The sequence below is a fragment of the Macrobrachium rosenbergii genome, chromosome 41 (genome assembly GCF_040412425.1).
Source record: "Macrobrachium rosenbergii isolate ZJJX-2024 chromosome 41, ASM4041242v1, whole genome shotgun sequence".
Lineage (NCBI taxonomy): Eukaryota > Metazoa > Arthropoda > Malacostraca > Decapoda > Palaemonidae > Macrobrachium > Macrobrachium rosenbergii.
Genome location: NC_089781.1, coordinates 631,237 through 653,144, shown reverse-complemented (window position 1 = coordinate 653,144; position 21,908 = coordinate 631,237). Strand labels below are relative to the sequence as shown.

Sequence of the window (21,908 nt, the reverse complement as noted above, 5' to 3'; positions counted from 1 at the left end):
TGCCCTGAAATGGAACACCATCTCCCCAAGGATAAAGCGAACGTACTTGCAGAAGGATGGATGGATGGGTATTTTGGAAATACGCATCCTTCAGGTCCACCATAAGCATGAAGCCGTTCTCCCTGATGGAGGCGAGCATGGAACGAGCCATCTCCATTGTGAACCAAGTCTGGTGAATGAATTGGTTCAGGGGAGAGAGGTCTATGACCAGTCTCCAGCCCCCTCAAGTTTTCTCTATGAGAAAGAGATGGCTGTAAAAGCCTGGGGACTGATCCGACACAACTGCCACAGCGCCCTTGCTCAGCATGGCTTGCACCTCTTGCTTGAGTGCGAGAGATCCTTCGGCAAACCAGGAACGTAGGTAAGGAGACAGACCAGAGAGTTGGTAAGGGATGGCTGAGACTCGAAAGGGAGTAGATATCCCTCCTGAAGGACTTCCACTACCCAGGTCTAAACTCTGTATCGCTGCCACGTTGCCCAATGGCTTGATAGGCACCCTTCCCACCACTGGCAGCAGCTGGAGGGGAACGCCGCCCCTAACGTTTCCCCTTCTTCTTCACCTTGTCCCTTTTCCAGACTGGAAAGAGGGCTGAAAGGGGCGCAACTGCATGCCCTTTCCAGAGGAAGAAGGCAGCTGGGTGTTCCCATGAGCACCCTTCAAAATCTGGGTCTTCTTGGGGGCCGAGGAAGTAATAGCCCAGCCCGAAGGCCAGGCCTCAGTGGAGCGCAAAGACCCGGAGGTTTCGGCCACTTTCTGATGGACAAGGCGGTTGCTGTCTTCGGTCCGACACTTGTCCACCACAGCCACTACCAACTCTCAAGGGAAGAGAGGCAGAATCCAGCAATGGTCCTTCCACAGGGTCACTGCTGATTTGGGACCTACAGGACAGCATCCTTTCTCTTTGGCACCAGGTTTGCACACAGGTTTGCCGTCTGGTGGGCTAGGTAAGAGATGGCTCTACCTCCAGACTGGTACAGACTCCCGAAAGCGGAGTCCTCCCCAGGAATGACAGCACCCGAGGAGGCAGCCACTTTGGATACTGTGTAGGACCACAGATCCAACCAGGAGACTGCCTGAAGAGCTGCCATGGGGGTGGCCTCCAGGGTTGCTGCTTCTTGCTGCAAAATAGAGATTCCTTCTGAAGTAAGATTCTGCAGTGAGGGTCCCAGGCCTAGACGCACTAGGTCCGGGTCAACCTGTTTGGTCAGCAATGCTCTCTCCAAGGGCACATAAAAGCGCTTCCGTCGAGGCACAGGAGGAAGCAGCTTGTCCAAGCGGTTTGATCAAAGTGAATTCTTCTGCCCAGAAACAAGATTATTCACTTCATCGTGAAACACCTGGGCAATTGTGGACCACGGCAGTCCCAAAGAAACCTTGGGTTCCTTTTTCGGACCGCAGAAGGATTCAAGGCACGAAGGACGATCCACAGACGAGGCCATGGTTCCTTCCCCAAGGTCATTGTGCTGAAAAATCAGCACAATGACCTTTGCAAAAGTCCTCTGCATCCTGGGGGATAGGACCCTTGAGTCCTTCCAAGGTGCAGTCCTCCCGATCTACTCTCCTGGCAAGAAGGAGAACCTCGGCAGACCCCTTGGATTCTTCCTGTACTACATGGGCATACGACCTGGTCGATCCAAGAACCGAGCCAGAAACATACACCTTTGTAGTTGAACTCTGGGGAAAGGACTCTCCAGAGTTCCTCCTATCCAACTCACACCTCCCAAGGAAACCCCAGGAGGTAGAGGGCACAGGTGAGAAGGATCGGGCACCCCCGCCAGCCCTGCTAGTGGAACCAGCAGGAAGGGCGGGCCAAGAGCAGTCATCAACCCATGGTGATAACAGCAACCAGGGTCCAGGAGAGCACTTTCACCTCTGTGAAACACTGTTCCAAAAAGAGCATAGCGGTTCACATGAGCCGAGTTGAGTGCTCAACTTGAATAAGCCAGGCCGATCACGCGAACACAATCGGGGACTTGGTGGAGTCGAACACGACGCTCGCTGGCGAGAACTCGCAATGTCCTCTTGACGGGCCCAAGTCTTCTTCGAAGCCGGAACCTCACGGGAAGACTACAAGGGACCTCGTCTGTTTCTCCAGATACTCGGACCCGAGAAACCGAAGCACCAGCCTGGGAACCTGGCTTGGCACCGGAAGAAGTGCCAGCAGGCAGAGCCGAAACACCTGCATGTCTTGGCTCTTTCTCGTCCTATGCCTGAATTGGTATTTTGAGCAGATTTTCCGGCACCAGTCCGGGATACCCGAGTCTCCTTAGAGACCTGGGTACTCGGAGCAACTCGCAAACGAGCGTCTGACACAGTGCCAGCCTTTGAAGAGACTTCTCAGGACTGGCATCGGATGCGCAAACCAAAGTCTGCATGTCCGCTGCTCCTCGAAACACTAGATCCAGGGGTGAGCGATTCAGTTCTGACCCGCAGGCGGGGAAGAGCCGAGAGATTCCACTGCTTCCCCTGTGGAGGGAGACAGCCCCTTAGAAGTCCCAGGATGGGATTTCTTGGGGGGGTGGGGGGAGAGGCAGCATTCCTCTTCTTCTTCAACTGACGAGCCTTGGGAGAGGGGAGGAGGTAGCAGACGACGATGACGAAGACAAAGATGACACCTTCTGAGATATCTCCTTCGACTTCTTCGTCATCTTCAGGATGGTGGCCAAATCCCCCATCCAGGAGGGAGCAGCAGATGTCACAGGAGCAGCCAGGGTGGCCAAGGTAGTGGGAGCGACCCAGGTAGCAGGAACATTGTCTACATGAGCAGTGACAGGGGCAGCCAGGGCAGCAAGGACAGCCCTTAAACCAGGGATGATAGGAACAGCGACTGGGGCAACTAGGATAGCTAAGGCAGATGGAGCAGCCAGGACCGCCCAGGAGGCAGGGAAGCCAGGAGGAACGACTGGGATAGCTGGGGTAAGCGGAGCAGCCAGGACAGCCCAGGAGCCAACAGAGCTAGGAGCAGCAGGAGCAGGAACCATCAGATGGGACACGGTGGAGGTCACTATCATCAAGGGTCTGGCCTGGGACAGTGGGGCCACGGAGAAGCCTGAAGGCAGAGGCACTAAGTGCTGGGATGCCTGCTGGGATGCCGGTAAAGCGATCACCTGGGTCCCCAGATGAGACGAGGTGGTTACCGGCATCTTGGCGAAGGCTGTTGTCAGTGCTGGTGGTAGGGGTAGTGGCAGCGTGGGTTACCACAGGAGCAGCCACCCGGCATGAAAAGAGACCCTGCAATGATGATATGCCAGACAGACCCGGGAATGACAGGCTGCGTCTACGTCAGTCGCCTGCTCAGTGTGGAGAGTAACCGCCATGCTGAAAGAAAAAGTCGGGTTAGTGGGAGGAGCCTCCTCTCGCTCTGGGGTAAAAGTCCCCCCCACCCCGCCGAAGAGAGACCACAAAGGGAGGTCACCCTGATCCACCCCCTGCCGTCCTCCCACGCCCGACAAAGCGAACAAAGACGACAAAGGGGAGTCCTCTTCCAAAGGAGAGGCAGCCAGAAGAGGAAGTTTGTCAGGAGAGAGAACGAGGACGAAGGGTTAGACACCAAGGGAGGTGTGGGGGGCATATAACCCTAAGACGACACCTTCGGAGGCTTCCTCTGGTACTGTTTCCTCCCTTCAAACTTCGCCCACTGCTCAGCCAACCAGGAGCAACACTCAGCACAGGTAGAACTTCTGATACACACAAGCCCCCTGCAAGAGGAGCAAAGGGCATGCAGATCAACATCAACATTTGAACGAAAACTACTACAATTCTTCCCGCCCACCCCAGGACTCACATGCTGGGGGAAGGAGGGCTTACGGGGCTTACTTTCGTGAGCTTGCATACTATGAACACACAAATAAGCAGACACACAAGGAAAAAGAAAGATCCCACCTGGAAAAACAGCTCAATGACAGTCAGGGCAGAGAGGGACGAGCACACATCTGCGGACGAAAGCAAATTGGAATGTTTCCATCCAGCAGGCGGGACTACCCACCTAACGGACAGTAGTTACCTGCTTACCCACCTTGTTTGAAAGTTCAACGGCCATTTCCAGCTGCACTGTAAGTAATTCCTAATGTAAAGGACCGATGGTTTGTATAACGTGTAGGAACAACCGAGTGTGGGGTTGCATGTATGATGCATAATTTTTTTGGCAAAGGCCACCACATATTCACAGATAACTAATATGCATCACCAAAACTCAATCAGTTTATGGAAAGCATCATACATAATCATGCTAAGTATGCTCATAATATTAAATAAAATGAAGCGATATACAGTAATTCCCAACGAGATTATCAACAGACCATCACCATCTTCACCTCTTGGAAGCTCTGCACACAGAAAAGGAAAGGCCTAGCCTTAATAGCACCCAGGAAATACTCCTCCTCCTGATGGTGGAACACAGAATACTGGCCCCTGGCACTCCTGACCTGAGTAAGCAGACTAATCAGCTGCCTCCATCTGAAGTGAAAGACCTCCCTGTCTCCAACATCCACATGTGGAGATAGATACAACTAAGGGGCATTAACCTCCTACCAGCCAATCAAAATTTAGCTCTTTTCCCACCAGCAACCTGGATACCTATATATAAAGACTGATGAGCACATTCTATTTCAAAAGAAAGCCAACTAGACAGCTGAAATGTCAACACCCTTAGGAAACTCTTAAGAAAATTCTCTACCACCTCAGAATGACTGAGATTTTTGCTATGGTATGCCTCCCAATGTAAACTCTAAAGAAGCACCCCACCTTGTTCAACCTCCAAAGAGGATTGACAAAGAAAGAGTTAATTAGTATAAGATCCTCAACAAACATATCCTCATCTACACTTTTTCTCCATATCCTTATGTCTCTTGTCTAAATCACATGTCTGGCTGATAAAATTATTTCTATGGGTATATTTTAACTGGAAAAAATCCATTCGAGCAATCATTTACTCCACAAATATTAACCCTTAGTGGACGGATTGAGCCTCAGTGTGAAGTAAAACAGGTTTGGGGAGGTGGATGGATTGAGCTTCAGTGTGAAGCAGAATTACGCACCACTGTTATGGTAATAATGATTCGACACAAAGGTGCAATACTTCTATATGTTATAAATTAACTAATGGCAACTTTTATAGAGACGTGAGAGTTAGGCCAGTATCAGTAATGCTTGTGACTTTAAGGGGGAAAGTACTGCATCTCTCTCTCTCACACGAGTCTTTTTGTAAAGTTGCTTGTAAATATACGAAGGGGTTGCTGTTGTTTTTGTTTTGTCTCTTACGATAGTATGTCGGTTGTAAATATAATTTTACAAAGAAAATTGCAAAGAATTATTAGAAAAAGCATGTATAAGTAAAAAAAAGTTACTGAATCTTACTTCTCATAAATTTATGTGAATATTTCACAACAAATATGCAAAAAATCTGTTACTGCTTTTATTTCTTATCTGTTTTGATATTGTGTGAGCAGTAATAATAATTTTACAAAATACAATGAATTTATTTATTAGAAAAAACATATAAGTTGGTAAAATTTACGATTGTCTTGTAAATGAGGCCCCACAAGGGGTTGTATTTCAACTTCTCGTGGAAGGTAGGGAAAATTTTTAGAATTTTTTTATTTATATAGTGTGAATATACGTGTCATTCTCTTTCCATTTATGTTATTTTTTTTTATTTTGCCGACCTCAAAGTTTCCCCGGTCTAGGGTGCTGCACATTGATAAATTATGCCGTCCCTTAAGGGTCAACTCTCAGATGATACCATTATAAAAAAACAACAATTCAATAACAGACTATAAATTCTTGGTATAAAATCCATTCAAATGGTACCATTCTGATAAGATATCCTCTTACAATGGCTGCAAAGTAAAGAACGACTGGAAAACAGGAAACTCATTCAAGCCACATGCAAATGAAAAAGTAGAAAACAGAGAGCCCAACACAACCAGGTATAACTGAAATTCTTTGATTCATCAGTAAAGATAAGGCTAGATGAATATTTAGTATACGCAGTCCCTGGTTATCAGCAGCAATCCGGTGTTACGGCACTTGTCTAGCGACGAAAATCGGAAATTTTCAGCACCGATAATTGCTGATTTCCACTTATCAGTGCCATTAATTGGGTGTTGGCGCTGACACATACCTAACAGAGACACCGATAAGCACTGAAAATCGCTGAAAAAGTGCCAAAAATCGCCAATTTTCGGTTATCACACCACCAGAACAGAACCCCCGCCAATAATCAGGGACTATCTGTAGTTTTATTTAAACAATTTACATTTATAATATCTTTCGCCAACAGACTAAAATATGCAATAAAACTTAAACAACATAAAAACTTGTTTAAGGCGAAACTTACCTCACTTTCAACGTGACAAATATACTCTGCTGGAATGTACTTGACTAAACGTCTATATGCAGTCCCTCTGCTGAGGACGTACCGTCTTTCTTTTTCATAAAAGTCGATGCAATCATCAGAGGTCTGATCATTTTCCAATGCAACAGCATCAATCCCACAAAGACGCAACTTCTTTGCTAAACCCTGAAACATTAGTAAAAATTTACTTTCATTTCTTAAAACTGTACTATGGTATACCATTTTACACAAATACTATAGTTTTGTATTCTCTATGCTAGTAAAATCAAGTACTCTATGTTTAGTGAAAAATGGCAATGCATGACAGTACTACATGACATTTTCACATTAAAATCAAGTTTTATATATACAGTAGAGCCCCGGTCCTTGATGCTAATCCGTTCCAGAAGAAGCGTCGAGATTCGATTTAGTCGAATTCTGAATCAATTTCTCCCATAAGAAATAACTGAAAATGGATTAATCCATTAATGACCACCAGTCATTACCCCAACCTTGCCTTTTTATACAAAACATTACACAATTTAAATTGCAATTAAATACGTTCAGAGCTAAAGAACTTACTGTATCCGAAGCACTTTTTACATTTTTAAATGCATACTGTATCAAAGAAATTGGCCTACAGTCAATGCGGCCGTATAACCGATGGTAGACTGAGTGCTATAGGCTAGGCTAGGTAGCCTATAGACACTACCAGAATGTACTGTAACTGGTACACGCAAAACTGTTGTTAATAATAATATTGAAAAACAAGCCTGATTATTACAGTAAATTAATAATATAGTATTTATAAGCCAAATTACTATGTCTGTTACCATAAAATTAAGAAAAATTTCCTAAGTTACGTTGGCATCTTGTGGCATGAACAGATATAAACAAACCTAAGTGCCACCCTGGTGGTGTATCGCTGTACTAATTACATAAACGTTGTTTACGTTCAGTATTTATGGTAAATTTCATAGAGAGTCTACTGGAATAGTGTACAAAATCACTGTAAAACATCTTTCAATAAATATTATGATACCCTAACATATTGGGACCCATGACTGGATGAAAATTCAGTGCAGAAAGCCAAAAAATTATGATATACCTGTACAAGCGTGTACTTCTCCAAACAGCAGCAGCAGCAGCAGCAGCGTGTGTGGGCTTTAAACGCTTTTAAATATGCGTGGGAAGAACGTTACCTACAACACCAACTAGTGGCGGACGACCGAAACTTTTTTTTTTTTTACAAACATAACATGAGTCATTGGGTCGGATTCCGTCGAGCTCCGACGCAAAATTTACTCAACATTTCGTGTCGAAATCCAATTATGTAGAGTTCTGGTACGGTTAAGGACTGGGGTTCTCCTGTACTTACCAAGTAATTACATAGCTAATGTATCTACCTCATGCGGCAACTTTTTTTTAACTTACCAGTAATGCTTCTTTTGTTTGTTTGTTTACATGTAAGTGACAGCCAGGGGGAAACAGGAACAACCTGGCTGCCATTATCCAATTTGTTTGTGCCCTCATGTCCATAAGAGGGGAGGAGGGTGGGCTCTGTCTGTAATTACTTGGTAAGTGTATATAAAACTTAATTTTATTACAAAAATGTCATTTTCATATATAGTAACTCACCAAGAAATTACATAGCTGAATCCCACAATGAATGGAGTGGGATATTTGGACATAGTCTACTCAAAACATTAAAGCATGATAATGAATTTGAAATAGAAAAATCTGCCAGCATTGTATGCGATGCTTGTTGTTTCCTTAGCTGGTAAGAGAGCTACTGCAGGTGAATACTGTCTCTGGTTGGTGCTCACCTTAACCCACAGTGGCATGGCTGTGCAGCCGTGGAGAGCCTCTACTTCAGAGGGAGTTTTGTAGCTGAGGATATGCCTGATGTCTAACAAAGCATACAATAAAGTGCCCTTGCCCTGGGCGCAGTACCAACATAAAAAAAAAAAAAAAACAAAGCCGTCACCTACTTTGAAAAACTTGTTAAAAACTACAACCTATCCACTAAGAATGGTAGATACTCCAGATACCTTGTACCCCCCAAAACCTGAAAGCCCTACACCAAGATGAAAAGATAGTAGGAGAAAAAGTGTGCTTCCTATGATTCCCCACCCAATACCATGCCAACCACTGATAACGAACCCAAGGTACTGCAATCATTAAACACCGTTTCTACTTTCTTCAAGTAGTGAGAAGCAAAATTGGACCTGCACCTCCAGTAGGTAGACTGGATAATGGAGGTCAAGTATATGTTATATCTAAAGGCCAAGATATAACTCTGATATCGTGTGCTCTCACTTTAAAATTTGGTAAAATGTCCTCCTGGATCTGGGAATGTGCTTCTCTAATTAAATCTCTTAAGAACAACAACAAGGCATTCTTTGATAGAGGACGAGATAGGTTCCTTACTGAACACCAAAGATTACTAGATGGGCCCCTGATCTTTTCTGTCCTATTCAGGTAGTATCTCAATGCCCTGACTGGACACAGTACTCTCTCTTCCTCCTCCTGACCAAGAATTTTCAACAAGTTCTTCACAGTGAATGAACAAGGCCAGGGATTGGACGGTGCCTCATTCTTGGCCATAAAGCCTAAGGTGAAGGAGCAAACAGCATCCTCTTGAGAAAAGCCCACTCTTTTGCCAATAGCTTGTATTTTGTTGATGCGCTTAGCCACAGCTAAGGCAAAGAGGAAGAGTTTTATGCTTCAGATTCCAAAGAGAGGCAGAGCAAAGGGGCTCAAAAGATGGGCCTGTCAGCCATTTCAGGACCACATCCAGATTCCACGAGACCAAGGTGTTGTTCCTTTTCTGTTTCAGCGTTTCAAACGACTTTAACAGGTTATTAATGTCAGAGTTCGATGAGAGAAACCAGGCCTTTATGCTTGAAAATGGAACTAAGCATTGCCCAATAGCCTTTAATGATAGAGGAAGACAGTTTTTGGTATTCCTCGGAAAAAGAAGAAAATCTGCAATTTAAATCAAAGTGGTCTCAGAAGTTGAGACATTGCGGTTGTGGCACCACCATCAGAAGACTGACCACTTGGCCTGATAGACAAGGCTAGAAGATTTCCTTCTGCACTTTGCAATAGCCTCTGAAGCTTCCCTTGAAAAGTCCTTCGCTCTGACAAGCTTATGGACAGTCTGAAGCCTGCCAGAGCGAGAGCAGACAACCCTTGGTGGTGTCTTCTGAAGGGGGGTTGTCAGAGTAGTGATACTTTTTGGGGGAACAGCCTTGGGTAGTCCGCCAACAGACATACTGTAGGAGGTCCAGGAACCACTCCCTCAGAGGCCAAAAAGGGGCTATGAGGGTCACGGTTGCATTGTGGTGTATGTCTTGAACTTGTTCAATACCTCCCTGATCATGCTGAAGGGTGGGAGGGCGTAGTCCAGATTCAACCAATCCGGGGCCAGTGCAGGAGGATCTGGGATTGGTGAGCAAAGCAAGAGGATGACCATGTTTCCTGGAGGTGGCAAACAGGTCTATCATTGGCTTACCCCATAACTTCCACATGTCTAGACACATCAGAGGATCCAGGGTCCAGTCGGTGGGAAGGACCTGCTTTTGACAGCTCAGCTTGTCCACCACCACATTCAACTTTCCCTGGATAGAGTGAGTGATAAGAGTAACTCAATTTTGATCTGACAACAGCAGTAATTTTCTTGCGGCTTGACAGAGAGAGAGAAGGACTGTGTACCGCCTTGTTTAGAGATGTAGGCTAAGTCCGTGGTATTGTCCATGTGCACCACAACTGTTGTTGTGGACTAGATGCATAAAATTCTGAAGGCCAAGGTGAACTGCCTTCAGCTCTCTTACATTGATATGTAAGTCCTGTTGTTCTGGAGTCCATGTCCCAAGACCTCTTGACTGTTTAGCAGGGCTCCCAAACCTATGTCCAAGGTGTCAGAATAGAAGTCTATGCCAGGGTTCAGAGGATGAAGGGAACTCCCTTCCAACGGCCTTTCTTTTGACAGTCACCACTGCAGGTCTGATCTGAAAAACATGATTGTCTGACTGTGTCTTCCTGTTCCAGCTGGCCTTCAGGTAAAACTGGAGTACTCTCATATGGAATCTGCCCAGTCTGTTGAACATTTCCATGGAGGCCAGCGTCCCCAATAGGCTCACCCATTGTTGAGCTGACCAAGACCATAGGGCTAGAAACTCCCGGACTGTTTGAAGGCTGCTGGATATCCTCTTGGGGGATGGAAAACCCAAGAGTTCAGTGTCATTCCCAGACAGAAGACTTCTTGAGAAGGGCTCAACTGGGACTTCTGGAGATTTATAAGGCCCAGCTCCTGAGCCAGAAGAAGAACCCTGCATGTATCCTCCATGCACTTGTCCTTCAACACGGATCGGAGAAGCCAGTCATCTAAGTAAAGATTGACATATCCCCACTACGTTGAGTCATTTCAATAGCAGAGCAACACTTGAGGGGCTGTTGAAAGACCAAAGCAAAGAGCCTGAAACTGGTAAACTTTGTCTTGGAAGACAACCTTATAACTTTCTGGAACTTGGATGAATGGGGATATGAAAGTAAGCACCTTGCATATCTAAGGTTACCATCCAGTCGCCCTGGTGAATGGATGCAAGGACTGAGTGGTTTGTCTCCATCTTGAACTTTGTCTTCAAGACAATGTGATTGAGGGCGGTTACATTTAGGACCGGTCTCCAACCCCCAGATGCTTTTGGTACCACAAAGAGATGATTATAAAATCCCTCCGAGTTGGTGTCCTGAACCTCCTCTATGGCCCTTTTCTGTATGAGGGAGGAGACTTCCTCCAATAAGGTCGAATGTCTCTCAGAGCCTACCAAGTAAGCTGTCAATGTGATGGGAGAGGTGACTAAGGGGAGGACCTCCAAGAATAGAATGATGTAGCCTGCCTTCGAAACAAATCCAGGACTCCGCTCCTCTTATCAGCCACCTCTCCAAAAAACTCGAGTAGTCTGGCCCGTACAGGCGCATGAAGGACTTCTCTCTCACTTCCTATGTGCTGGTTTGGAAGAGCTCTTTTTGATGGCTCTGGATGAAAAGCGGACATTTGCAGGGGACCTGAATGGCGCCCGAGATCTTCCTCCACGAAAAGGCTGACGCTGGAGGGGAGAGGTGGTCCTAGCTTGAAAAGAAGAGTCCCTGGGATGCCAAGATGATTGTGTCAGCAAGTCTTGAGTTTTCTTCTTCTGTAAGTCCGATGCTATCTCTTTCACAGCATCCTGAGGGAGGAGATGATTCTTGCCAGGGGCTAGAATAGCAATGCGGACTTTTGGGTCTGGGTAACTCCCTTAGAAACAAAGGAACACAAGAGCTTTTGTTTCTTCAACACCCCAAAAGTAATGAGGGCAGAGAGCTCTAGAGAACCATCTCTAGCAGCCTTGTCCAAACAGGACAGAACCCCAAGCCAGTCAGAGGCGATATCCGAAACAAGATCTTCCAATGCACCCACAACCCAATCAAGGAGACTGAGGACTTCAAATACTGAACAGGTGGTCCCCAGTTATCGGCAGGGGTTCCGTTCTGATGGCGTGAAGATAAGTGAAAATCACCGATAACCGAAAATCGCCGATTTTTGGTTATGGACACCTCTGTTAGGCATGTATCGGCGCCAATACATGATTATCGGTACTGATAAGCAGAAATCGGCACCAAAAATTGCCAATTTTTGTTACTAGACAAGTGCCAAAAAACCAGATCACTGATAACCTAGCCCGCCGATAACCAGGGACTGCCTGTACTATGAATACGTCCTTAACCAGATGATCCAATTCTGTGGACGTAAACATGGTTTTGGCTGACGAGAAAGCAGACCGACGAGACGGGTCAATAAGACCGAAGAAATCCCCTTGGGAGGAGGCAGCGACTCCCAAACTGGGAGCCTCCCCCAGTCACACAGGACGATTACCTCTGCGTACAAGACGAGAAAGAGAAAAGGGAAAGATGCTTTACCTTGCTCTCTTTTGGCAGAAAGCCAGTCTCCCATTTCCTTCAAAGACTTATTAGAGCAGGATGAAAGAACCATCCTGGGGAGGCGTGGCTTGTCATCCGGCTGGTTCCTCATTAAGAACATTGAGGCAGGTGAAGGAGCAGCAGCTGGGGCGAAAAAGGAAGGTAATTCGCCATCAAATACTGCAGCAGAGCAGTATATGCCAAAGGAGAAGCAGGTTCTGGGCCAATCTCTTCTTCCAAGGAAATAGTGACAGGTGGTCATCCTGAGCAGGTTTATGAGTGGGAGCTTTTCTTAAGCAAGTCCATAATCTGGGCCAATTGTTGTTCAATTGGAGCCAGAGCAGGTTCATCAGGGTCCAAAGGCAAGTAGACGACGCTGGGGTCTAATGGGAGACAGTGTAGGAAATTGAGACCTAGGACAAAAAGGAGGATGGCTGGCCCGGAGTGGGTGCTGGGGCTTGGGGGTGGGAGCTAGGGGTTCAGGAGCAGGTGCCAGGCACTCAGGAGTGGGTGCTGGGCACTTGGGAGCAGGCGGGTGCTGGGCGCTCGAGAGAGGGAGCTGGGCACAGTGGGTGCTGGGCATTCAAGTGGGGGCCGCCAGGCGTTTGGGAGCCAGATGTGGGTGCTCAGGAGTGGATGCCGGGCACTCAAGTGAGACGGTCTCCAGACTATTCCAGGGAGGCACAGGTTGGCGCTGATGGACAGGGGCAGGAACAGAAGAGTCCAAGGAGAAACTACAAGATGGTTTGGGACTGCTCGGAGTCTGCTTATACCACTTGACAGGCAGAGGGTCTGGACACCGACCATGATCTCCAGCAGGGCGCTTAAGGGGCCGCAAAGAATCCGGATAATATTTGCGACGTTTCTTGTCCACATCGTAGTCGTCTGAAGAGCTGGCGGACATAGGATGTACAGTAAACTCCCTGCATTTGCAGGGGATGCGTACCAGACCGCGCATGAATAGTTATAACCCACGAATACTTGCTACCCCCTCTCTAAAAAGGCTTATAACTGCCTACCTTCAAAGTTCAAATACCAAATGTATAACTAAAGTATCATCCTACATCAAAGATAACTTAGATTATTATCCTACTGTTACTGTATTAATCTTTGAAATGATATTATTAAAATAATTTCAAAGTCATCTTAAACACTAGTGCCCTTAAAAATATATACATAGCTACTTCTAAGCCTTCCAGCTAAAACAGAGAAAGAGAGTTACCACCTCGACTTATATTCAACAAGGTTGGCTGGAGAGGAGAGAGAGAGAGAGAGAGAGAGAGAGAGAGAGAGAGAGAGAGAGAGAGAGAGAGAGAGAGAGAGAGAGAGAGACTGTCTCTTTAATCTCTCCAACAACAAAATAATTTGTTTGTTTTTTGTCTTCCAAAGATGTAATACCTTTACAGTACTCCACATTTTTCAAACATTACGAACACACACACACACACAAACAGTATCTTTTCTGAAAAGATACTGAGAGAGAGAGAGAGAGAGAGAGAGAGAGAGAGAGAGAGAGAGAGAGAGAGAGAGAGAGAGAGAGAGAGAGAGAGAGAGAGAGAGAGAGAATAATGGCTTATGATATCAAAAGATTGAAATCTTTGAGCTTCTCATTCCCAGTATTTGTTTTTTTAAAATGTTAAAAAATTTACTACACGAATGCATGGAAAATTATTATTATTATTATTATTATTATTTAATCTTATTACAGTATTCTTAATATTTGAAAATCAGTACTTATTACGTATATCATTTATTTATCATACAAAAGAAACAAATGTACATATTACATGTTGGAAAAATTCTCTCATCTAAATATGAGAGAGAGAGAGAGAGAGAGAGAGAGAGAGAGAGAGAGAGAGAGAGAGAGAGAGAGAGAATTATTTTTATTTAATGTTGTTATTTAATCTTATTAAACTTAATATTAATATTTGAAAATTAGTACGTACCGTAAATCATTATTTTATCATAAAATGTACCCTCTAAAAATGCTTATACTATCATCCTGAAACACTTATACAGTATATCATTTTAACATAATTTCAATAGTACTTTAATATAATTTTAATATTTCAATAGCATCAATTCTGAGCATCTATTTGTGCTTTAATGAGGTCAGGTCCATCCAAATGGAGGGGAGAAAACCAGTTTTTCTCTCTCTTCGAGTTACGTATTATATAATCTTACAGTATTATTATTATTATCATTATTACTATTATTATTAAAAATGTATTTAGTCATGAAAACAACATCAAAATACACTAATTACTGTAGTGAATATTTCCCAACGAAAAAGTCCACGAATTGCCAAATTTTCCATATGTAATTTATTGATACGTTCTACAGAAAATCCCGCGAATCGGTGAGTCAACGAATCGTGAGAACACGAATATGGGGGGTTTACTGTATCTCCTTGGACAAGCCTTTCCAGTGGCTGTCTGCCAACACCTGGGAGTGGACAGCAGGTGTGGCTGAGAGGGCAACCACCCGTGGGCAAACCCCATCGGCCTCCCTTGGACTTTTGGTATGTCTTCTCCCAGGTTTGGGAGAGCAGAACAGGGACCTTGGTATAGGAGAACTGACAGGAGGATAGCCGCCTCCTCCACTTGCACCGTACTTCTATCTCTCTCTAACTTGCTGTATGCAGTAAAGCCCCGTATTCGCGGTCTCACGATTCGCAGACTCGCCCATTCGTGGATTTCTCTATGGAACATATATGTACGAATTATTCGCTAAAAGTCCGCCCATTACAGTATTTTTCACTGAGTTCACTAATTACTGTATTTTCATTTCATCTAAATGCACTTTTTGTGATAAAACTATTAACATACTCAGGTAGTGTTCCAGTTATGATAGTTCACCTTACAATAATTCGATTTTGCAATGGGATAAGCAATTAATACCGATATGACAATATTTATAAAATATTTTTAAATTTCACGCAGGTGCAGGCAGCAGCATACAATCAGGCAGCGAGAGAAACCAAATTACAATAGACCAGCTTCTTTTCCTCCAACTCTTTATCCCATCCTCTAGTTAAAAAGAGTAACAGAGAATGATAAAAGTATTGTTAATAACGTTATACTCTTTCGTAAATGTGTACAGCCATAAACAACCGACCGAGAAACTGTTTTGTTTATCACTGAATTAGATAACAACAGCCCTTTTGCTTGTATTTCAACCATCGTACGGTAATACACAATTACCGCAGGTTATAGTACAAATGATGTTACGTAGAATAAGACTTATATTTTTACATTATACCCTTATTCAGTATGGATAAAAGATCAGCAAGGAAATATACTCCTAAATTTATGCTGCAAGTTGTAGCTGAAGCTGAGAAAACAATGTTCAAGCTACTAATGACTATAAATTATCGTGCATGGGCAATATGGATGAAACTCGACAGTAATTAAAATTGGAAAGTATTTTAATCAAAACTACTGGGCATGAAAGAACACATTACAGGCAGTCCCCGGTTTACGACGGGTCCGGCTTACGACGTTCCGAGGTTACGACGCTTTTCAGATATATTCATCAGAAATTATTTCCCAGTTTACGACGCATGTTCCAGGGTTACAATGCGTTGTACGCCGATCCGATGGAAGAAATATGGCTCCAAAACAGCAGAATAGTAAAAATTTGGAGGGTTTTTTGATGAAAAACTCAATAAAAATGCAGTTTACATCGTTTTCAATACACCCAGAGCATTAAAAGTCAGGTTTTCTTAGGATTTTTGACGATTTTTGACGATTTTTCGGTTTACGATGATTTTCGGCTTACGACGCGGCGTAAGAACGGAACCCCGTCTTAAACCAGGGACTGCCTGTACTGCTATTTTTATGCCGATAAACGATAAATACATAAAGCTCGTATTATGATGAAATCAAGTGAAAATAGCGAAGAGAATCTTGGTTTTTTTACACAAAAACGCCCCAAAACGGCCGTCATCTATTAACAAAAAAAAAAAAAAGCTAAATTAATTTCACAATGAGACATATTTAAGTTATATTTCGACTTAAAAACACTTCGTACAGCATAACGAAAAATAACCTTGCCCCATATAAATAAAGTACCTAGAGATTCATTTACGCTAACTGGAAGCAAGAAAAGCGCTCTGAACTGAGTTAAAAGGTCGAAATAAACACCACGTAAACGACTTCCAAACCAAAACATTGATTGCAATTTATAATACAAAAGCAATATAAGAATATATACAATATTAATGGCTACAGTGCAGTGAATTAAGGCATAACATTTTAAAAGATCTATGGAAAAGAGGCATATTCGTTATGTTGATGTTTGAGGCATATTCGTTATGTTGATGTTTGTAAAATATTGTATGTGAATATAGAGTACAGTATAATGTAGGCTAAGCTAATTCTTGTTTGTTATTCAATTTCTCTTTGTATTGGATTATCATAAGTCACTCAGCATGAACCTCCAGAATTAGCTGATATTAATAATTACTATACTGTGTACGTATAGAGTATACTTTACAGTGTAGGGTAGGGTACCATATATGTATACATGGTACCAAGCACCCTAGTGTAGGCTAAGCTATTTTCGAGATACGTTTTTTCCAACTAACGATGGGTTTTTTTGGACTAACCCTATCGTAAGTAGGATAATACCTGTATGAGCATTTTTAGTTTTTTTTTTTGTGTTTGAACTATCAAAATAGGCAGTTCTAAGTGTTTTTATAAGGGTTCTAAGTATTTGCGGGTTCTAGCTATTCGTGGGGGGGGGGTACACAACCCCCACGAATACGGGGGTTTACTGTATGCTGATGAATAAGGCAACCTTTTAACCTTAAAAAACCTCCCCAAGTATAAAAAGCAAACCTTAAATCCTGCATAGATTTTTAATGACAGGCTAACCCTTAACTGTCAATAGTTGTGGCAATAGTTAACTACTGTCACAATTAATGATACTGAAAATAAACAAACTGTAACAATGGTAAAAACTGTTGCAACTCAAGTGAATCACTAGCACACAACTTTTGATACTATAAACAAAATAAATGTAATTACAGTAATTACTATAGGCAATTACCATAATCAGACATTACGATGAGTGAGCTCTCATTTTGTTACAGTACTAGCTTTTTCCAGAGTACTGTAAACCCGGCCCCCCTCTTCGTGTTCTCATGGTTTGCGGACTCATCTATTCATGGATTTCTCTACAGAACATATATATACACATTATTCGTGGAAAATTCGCCCATTTGTGGTATTTTTCACTGAAAAATGTTCACTAATTACTGTATTTTCATGACTAAATGCACTTTTTGTGATATAACTTTTAAAATACTCAGATATATGCATTTTTAGTTTTTTTTTTATGTTTGAACTATCAAAATAGACAGTTCTAAGTGTCTTTAGAGGGGTTTTAAGTATTTGTGGATTTTAGCTATGGGGGGGGTTAGGCATCCCTAGCGAATACCGGGGGTCTACTGTACCATTATTAAAAGGTAATATTAGACAATTTTGTTATTGATACTTATTTTACAATGCCCTTTTAACATGATAGATAATTTGAAGAAGTTACCCAAAGGGTAAACTGCAGTAGTCTAACTTTCTTGTTTACTGAAACATAGACGTGTCTGTAGTTCCCAGTAGAGATTGACACTTATAAGCATTGTTGTTTACTAAAGGCCAATATTTTCTTGGTAGTATTTTATAATCACATTGAAGGACTTTGATATCAATAGTTCCCCAGTTATCCTTAATATCAGAGTTCTTTCCAATTTTAAAGGGAAAATATACGGTAAACATCATGACAAATGCCCAATGCCTGTGGTGTCACTATCGGTAGAGTAATACCAGTTGGAAGTATATCTGCATGAATGGATTCCACTTTTACCATATATTTTCCCTATGGGAATACCAAAGTATTTTTTCGTAATGGTGAGATTTGCCAAACATTTTAAAATCTTGAAGATACTGGTTTTACCCATTCTACTTACATCAGCTGATAGTGCTTTTTAATTTAATAAACTGGAGGTTGTCTTACATGGTGAACATATCTCTAAACCAACATTTTTACATGAAAAACGGTGGGTCATCTTATGCACTGAGTCGCCTTATACGCGGCTGGCATATCTAATTGAGATTTAAGTACCTCCCACTGTTTAGTTTCCCAAGTTGAACACTCTCTATAGGTCTTATCAACATTACATTCTTGCCCCCTACACTTACCACAGATTGTATGAGGATCGTAACAAGCTTTAATAAGTCTAGACTTGCAGCCAAATGCTCTACAGCAGCAAATACTAGAATTACTAGAGTCAGACTTAATCCTAAGCAATTCACAGAAAACTAGAAAACCTGCAAAAAATAAACTGCCTAAACGCTGTCTAGCATAAGCGCAACCAGAACAAAACAATTGTACTTCACCAAACAAGAAATACAGGAAAATCCAAAAAAGCTGCCGCAAAATGGAGAGGTTCACACACACCACACGGCAGAAACAAACTGGATAACGGCTGCCAGGTTGTTCCTGTTTTCTCCCAACAGTGGGCGGGGCTGTCACCTACATGTAAACAAACAAACAAAAGAAGGTCTGCCGCTAAATTAAAAAAAGTTGCTGCACAAGGTAGATAAGTTAGCTATGTAACTACTTGGTAAGTTATTTACTTATATGATATTATGAGTTAACCACAGTACTCTACTAATGTACTGGTATACATAACTACTAACCTGTAACATAGTATCACAAACTACATGAAAATCCTTAGCTACAATTGGTCCTTGCCTCCTTTGAACAACAGAAGTTTTATCTGGACTTGGTTCCTTTTTCTTGCTTTTCTTGACAGTCTTTGGGTTCGGTTGGGGAGTACTCATCTTCAAATTTTGCCAGTCACTACAGCCTAGCTCCTGTGACTTGGCATTCAGATAACCATATATGTCCATTAGGCAAACTGCATCTAATGCTGCATAAAGTTTTTGTGATCTAGAAAGAGGACGATTGGCCCAATTTGAAAACTGTTCACTTTTGTTCAGTGGTTTACCAAAACATCGGTATACTAAATCACTTAAACCTTTGTAAACAGAAGTGTTAAATGAGAATATATCTGGTAGAAGCTCTAATAACACTGTTTTCGTCTGGTCAAAATCAATTATGTTCTTAGGCGTTGTTAACAATTTTTTCAAATCAGGATGCAATTTAGCCAAGATCTTAAAATCACTCTTGATTCCATATCCAAGCTTCGTGATGTTGGCATCTGTAAATATATTACCCAATTGTGACCAATGACTATTATCTAAAAGAGGCTGAAGAGACATGATATCAATTAAATATGCATGAGTTGCTGTTGCTATCTGCATAAGTGAAACCTGTTCACCAGCTCCAATACCAAACGTGGGTTTCCATTCACTGTCTAATCCAAGAACTGGACTCTTACTCACTTCAATCATACACCTTTCAAATTCTTCCATGCTGTCAATGAGAATAATATTTTCTTGACAAATACTTAGTGGGTAACTAATTTCATCCTCATCCCAACACTCCTCTGGAGCAACTTTTGTAGCAATTTGACAACTATAGACTTGGTCTAAAGAGGGACAAGCCAACATGACATCTCTGATACTGTGTGGTAATTTCTCAGACTTCATTTGGTACTTGTGTATGTATGGCAAAGCAGAATGAGGATCACAGTATTCACAAAAGAGATTTACTAAAGTGTACTTCAAGTCTGGGGTTTCCTTTACAGCATCTTCCACCAAACTATGAAACGCCGTTGTCTGCAAGCCTTTCTCAATATAATACTTATAAAATAAGTAACGCAATCCCCCAACAGAACGACGTTTGTACAAGTGAGGACAGAGTGACATGTCCAGCTGAAATCTCTTTAAAAGTCTGCCAAGGACATTACACAGTACCTTACTTGGTTTGAATTTACCAATATCAGTGATATTAAATTTTTCTAAAATGAGAGATGTTTCTGGTTCTTTCCCTATTACACTGTCAATAAATATTACAAGCTCCTTCTGGTGCTTTGGACTAGAAGCTAAAAATTCATCTGCTAAACACAAACGATCTAGGCAAAATAAAGGTACAATTAGTTCCTGAGTTGGAAAATGCTCTTGGAGGTCAAGTAATGTTGCTAAAGTACAAACTTCTTTGTACTGTTGCTCAACAATCATGGCATGAAGCGTGGGAATAAGCTGTTCTCGTACATCACCCAGCTGATATACTTTGGTAAGTACTCTCATCATTCCAGTATTCTTCTGCCTGACTGCCAAGTGGAACACATCTATTTGCATTTCTTCTGTGAGGCAGCCTGAATAACATTTTTCCTGTTTACTCAAGAAGGACTGCAATTCTAAAGCAACAGCAACAGCCATTCCATTATTTTTGCTTTTAAAAAGATCTGGGCAAAGCTTTATACAGACCAAAGCTAACTTGAAAGGATTAGGAGCACATGACAAACTCTTCTGCAAGACCTGGACAAACTCTTTCTTTTTGTTATTTTTCCAAAGATTTTGGAGTCCCATATAACAGCTGGTGTAGTTTTCTACAACTTCCATGATTTCCATCAGTTTCCTAAAAAAAAAAATATTACTAAATTAATTATACAAAACTGATTCAGATACAAGCAACTGGTCAAACAAAATACTGTAATAACATTAACATAGTGTATATAGTATCTTTAAATTTACTACTGACTGAATGAAACATCAGTTTATACAATTAATACTAACACACGGTGCTTAATTAGAAGATATAACAATTTTTTAAGTAATTGTATGTTTCCTAGGCATACAAACCAAAATACCATGTCTTGTGTTTGCTGGTACTAGCAAGAGGTGTTGGTACTCTGGCCTAAGAGGTAAGGTCCTACGTATGTAGCATCTTAGGCCTAAGCCTCTTATCCAGACCACCAATATGGTCCCAAAGAGAGGAAACAAAACCCACTCTATGACTTCTGTTATTCTTTGAGCTCAGATCTTTACACCATTAACTGACAAGAGTGTCATGAATGCTTGATTCACCTATGTTCATTGTGCTGCCAGTTTGTGGTAAGACCATGGTTTGTGCTTTGATAGGAACTAGACTTTTCAAAATAATTCCCGTACAGTGAAAGTTTTTCTGGTTACTCTCCTTGCTTATCATTGATTTGTTCAAAGTTAACAACTTACATATTTTTCATTTGATATATTTGGTTGAAGGCACTGTCTCCTGTTTCAGCTGTATTGATGAGCAAGGCTGTGGTCTGTATACAATAGAATATTGATGCTGTCTGAAAGATTTTCATGTGCTGTATTTGATATGGTCACATTTATATTCATATGTAGAAGAAAAAAAAACACCGCCTTCATTGCAGGAGTATTCCTCAGTGTAAACTGGAATTGGTAACAAGGGAATAAACTGGTGAATGGGGGGGGTTAAGGAATACTACTACCCTCCCTTACCAGCTGTTAACAAACACTCTGACTTCAGCCATTTGATTCAAGACGTCTTTCTGCACTCTTGCAGACTGCTAAGTTGGAAATTATTTGTTCCTATGTAAATACCAGCCATCGCCTTGTACCTAGGAATATCCCTCAGTGTAAGCTTGAGTCAGTCACTGAAACTTAGTAACAGCATAGTTAACTGGTGGTTAAGGAGGGT

The 21,908-nt window shown here is 42.3% G+C and overlaps 1 protein-coding gene across 15 annotated transcripts in view; it reads right to left on the bottom strand.

The window, feature by feature from the left end:
• Window positions 1–21,908, bottom strand: part of Nbr (exonuclease mut-7 homolog) — an 85,094-nt gene that overhangs the window by 45,199 nt on the left and 17,987 nt on the right. For all 15 annotated transcript variants that reach the window (XM_067083755.1, XM_067083763.1, XM_067083752.1 and 12 more), the window contains exons 2-3: window positions 18,995–20,840; window positions 6,339–6,521 (exon numbers count right to left, since the gene is read on the bottom strand). In XM_067083755.1, the coding sequence (XP_066939856.1) occupies window positions 6,339–6,521; window positions 18,995–20,833 (2,022 nt within the window). In that variant the 5' untranslated portion in view covers window positions 20,834–20,840. The remainder of the gene's footprint in view (window positions 1–6,338; window positions 6,522–18,994; window positions 20,841–21,908) is intronic.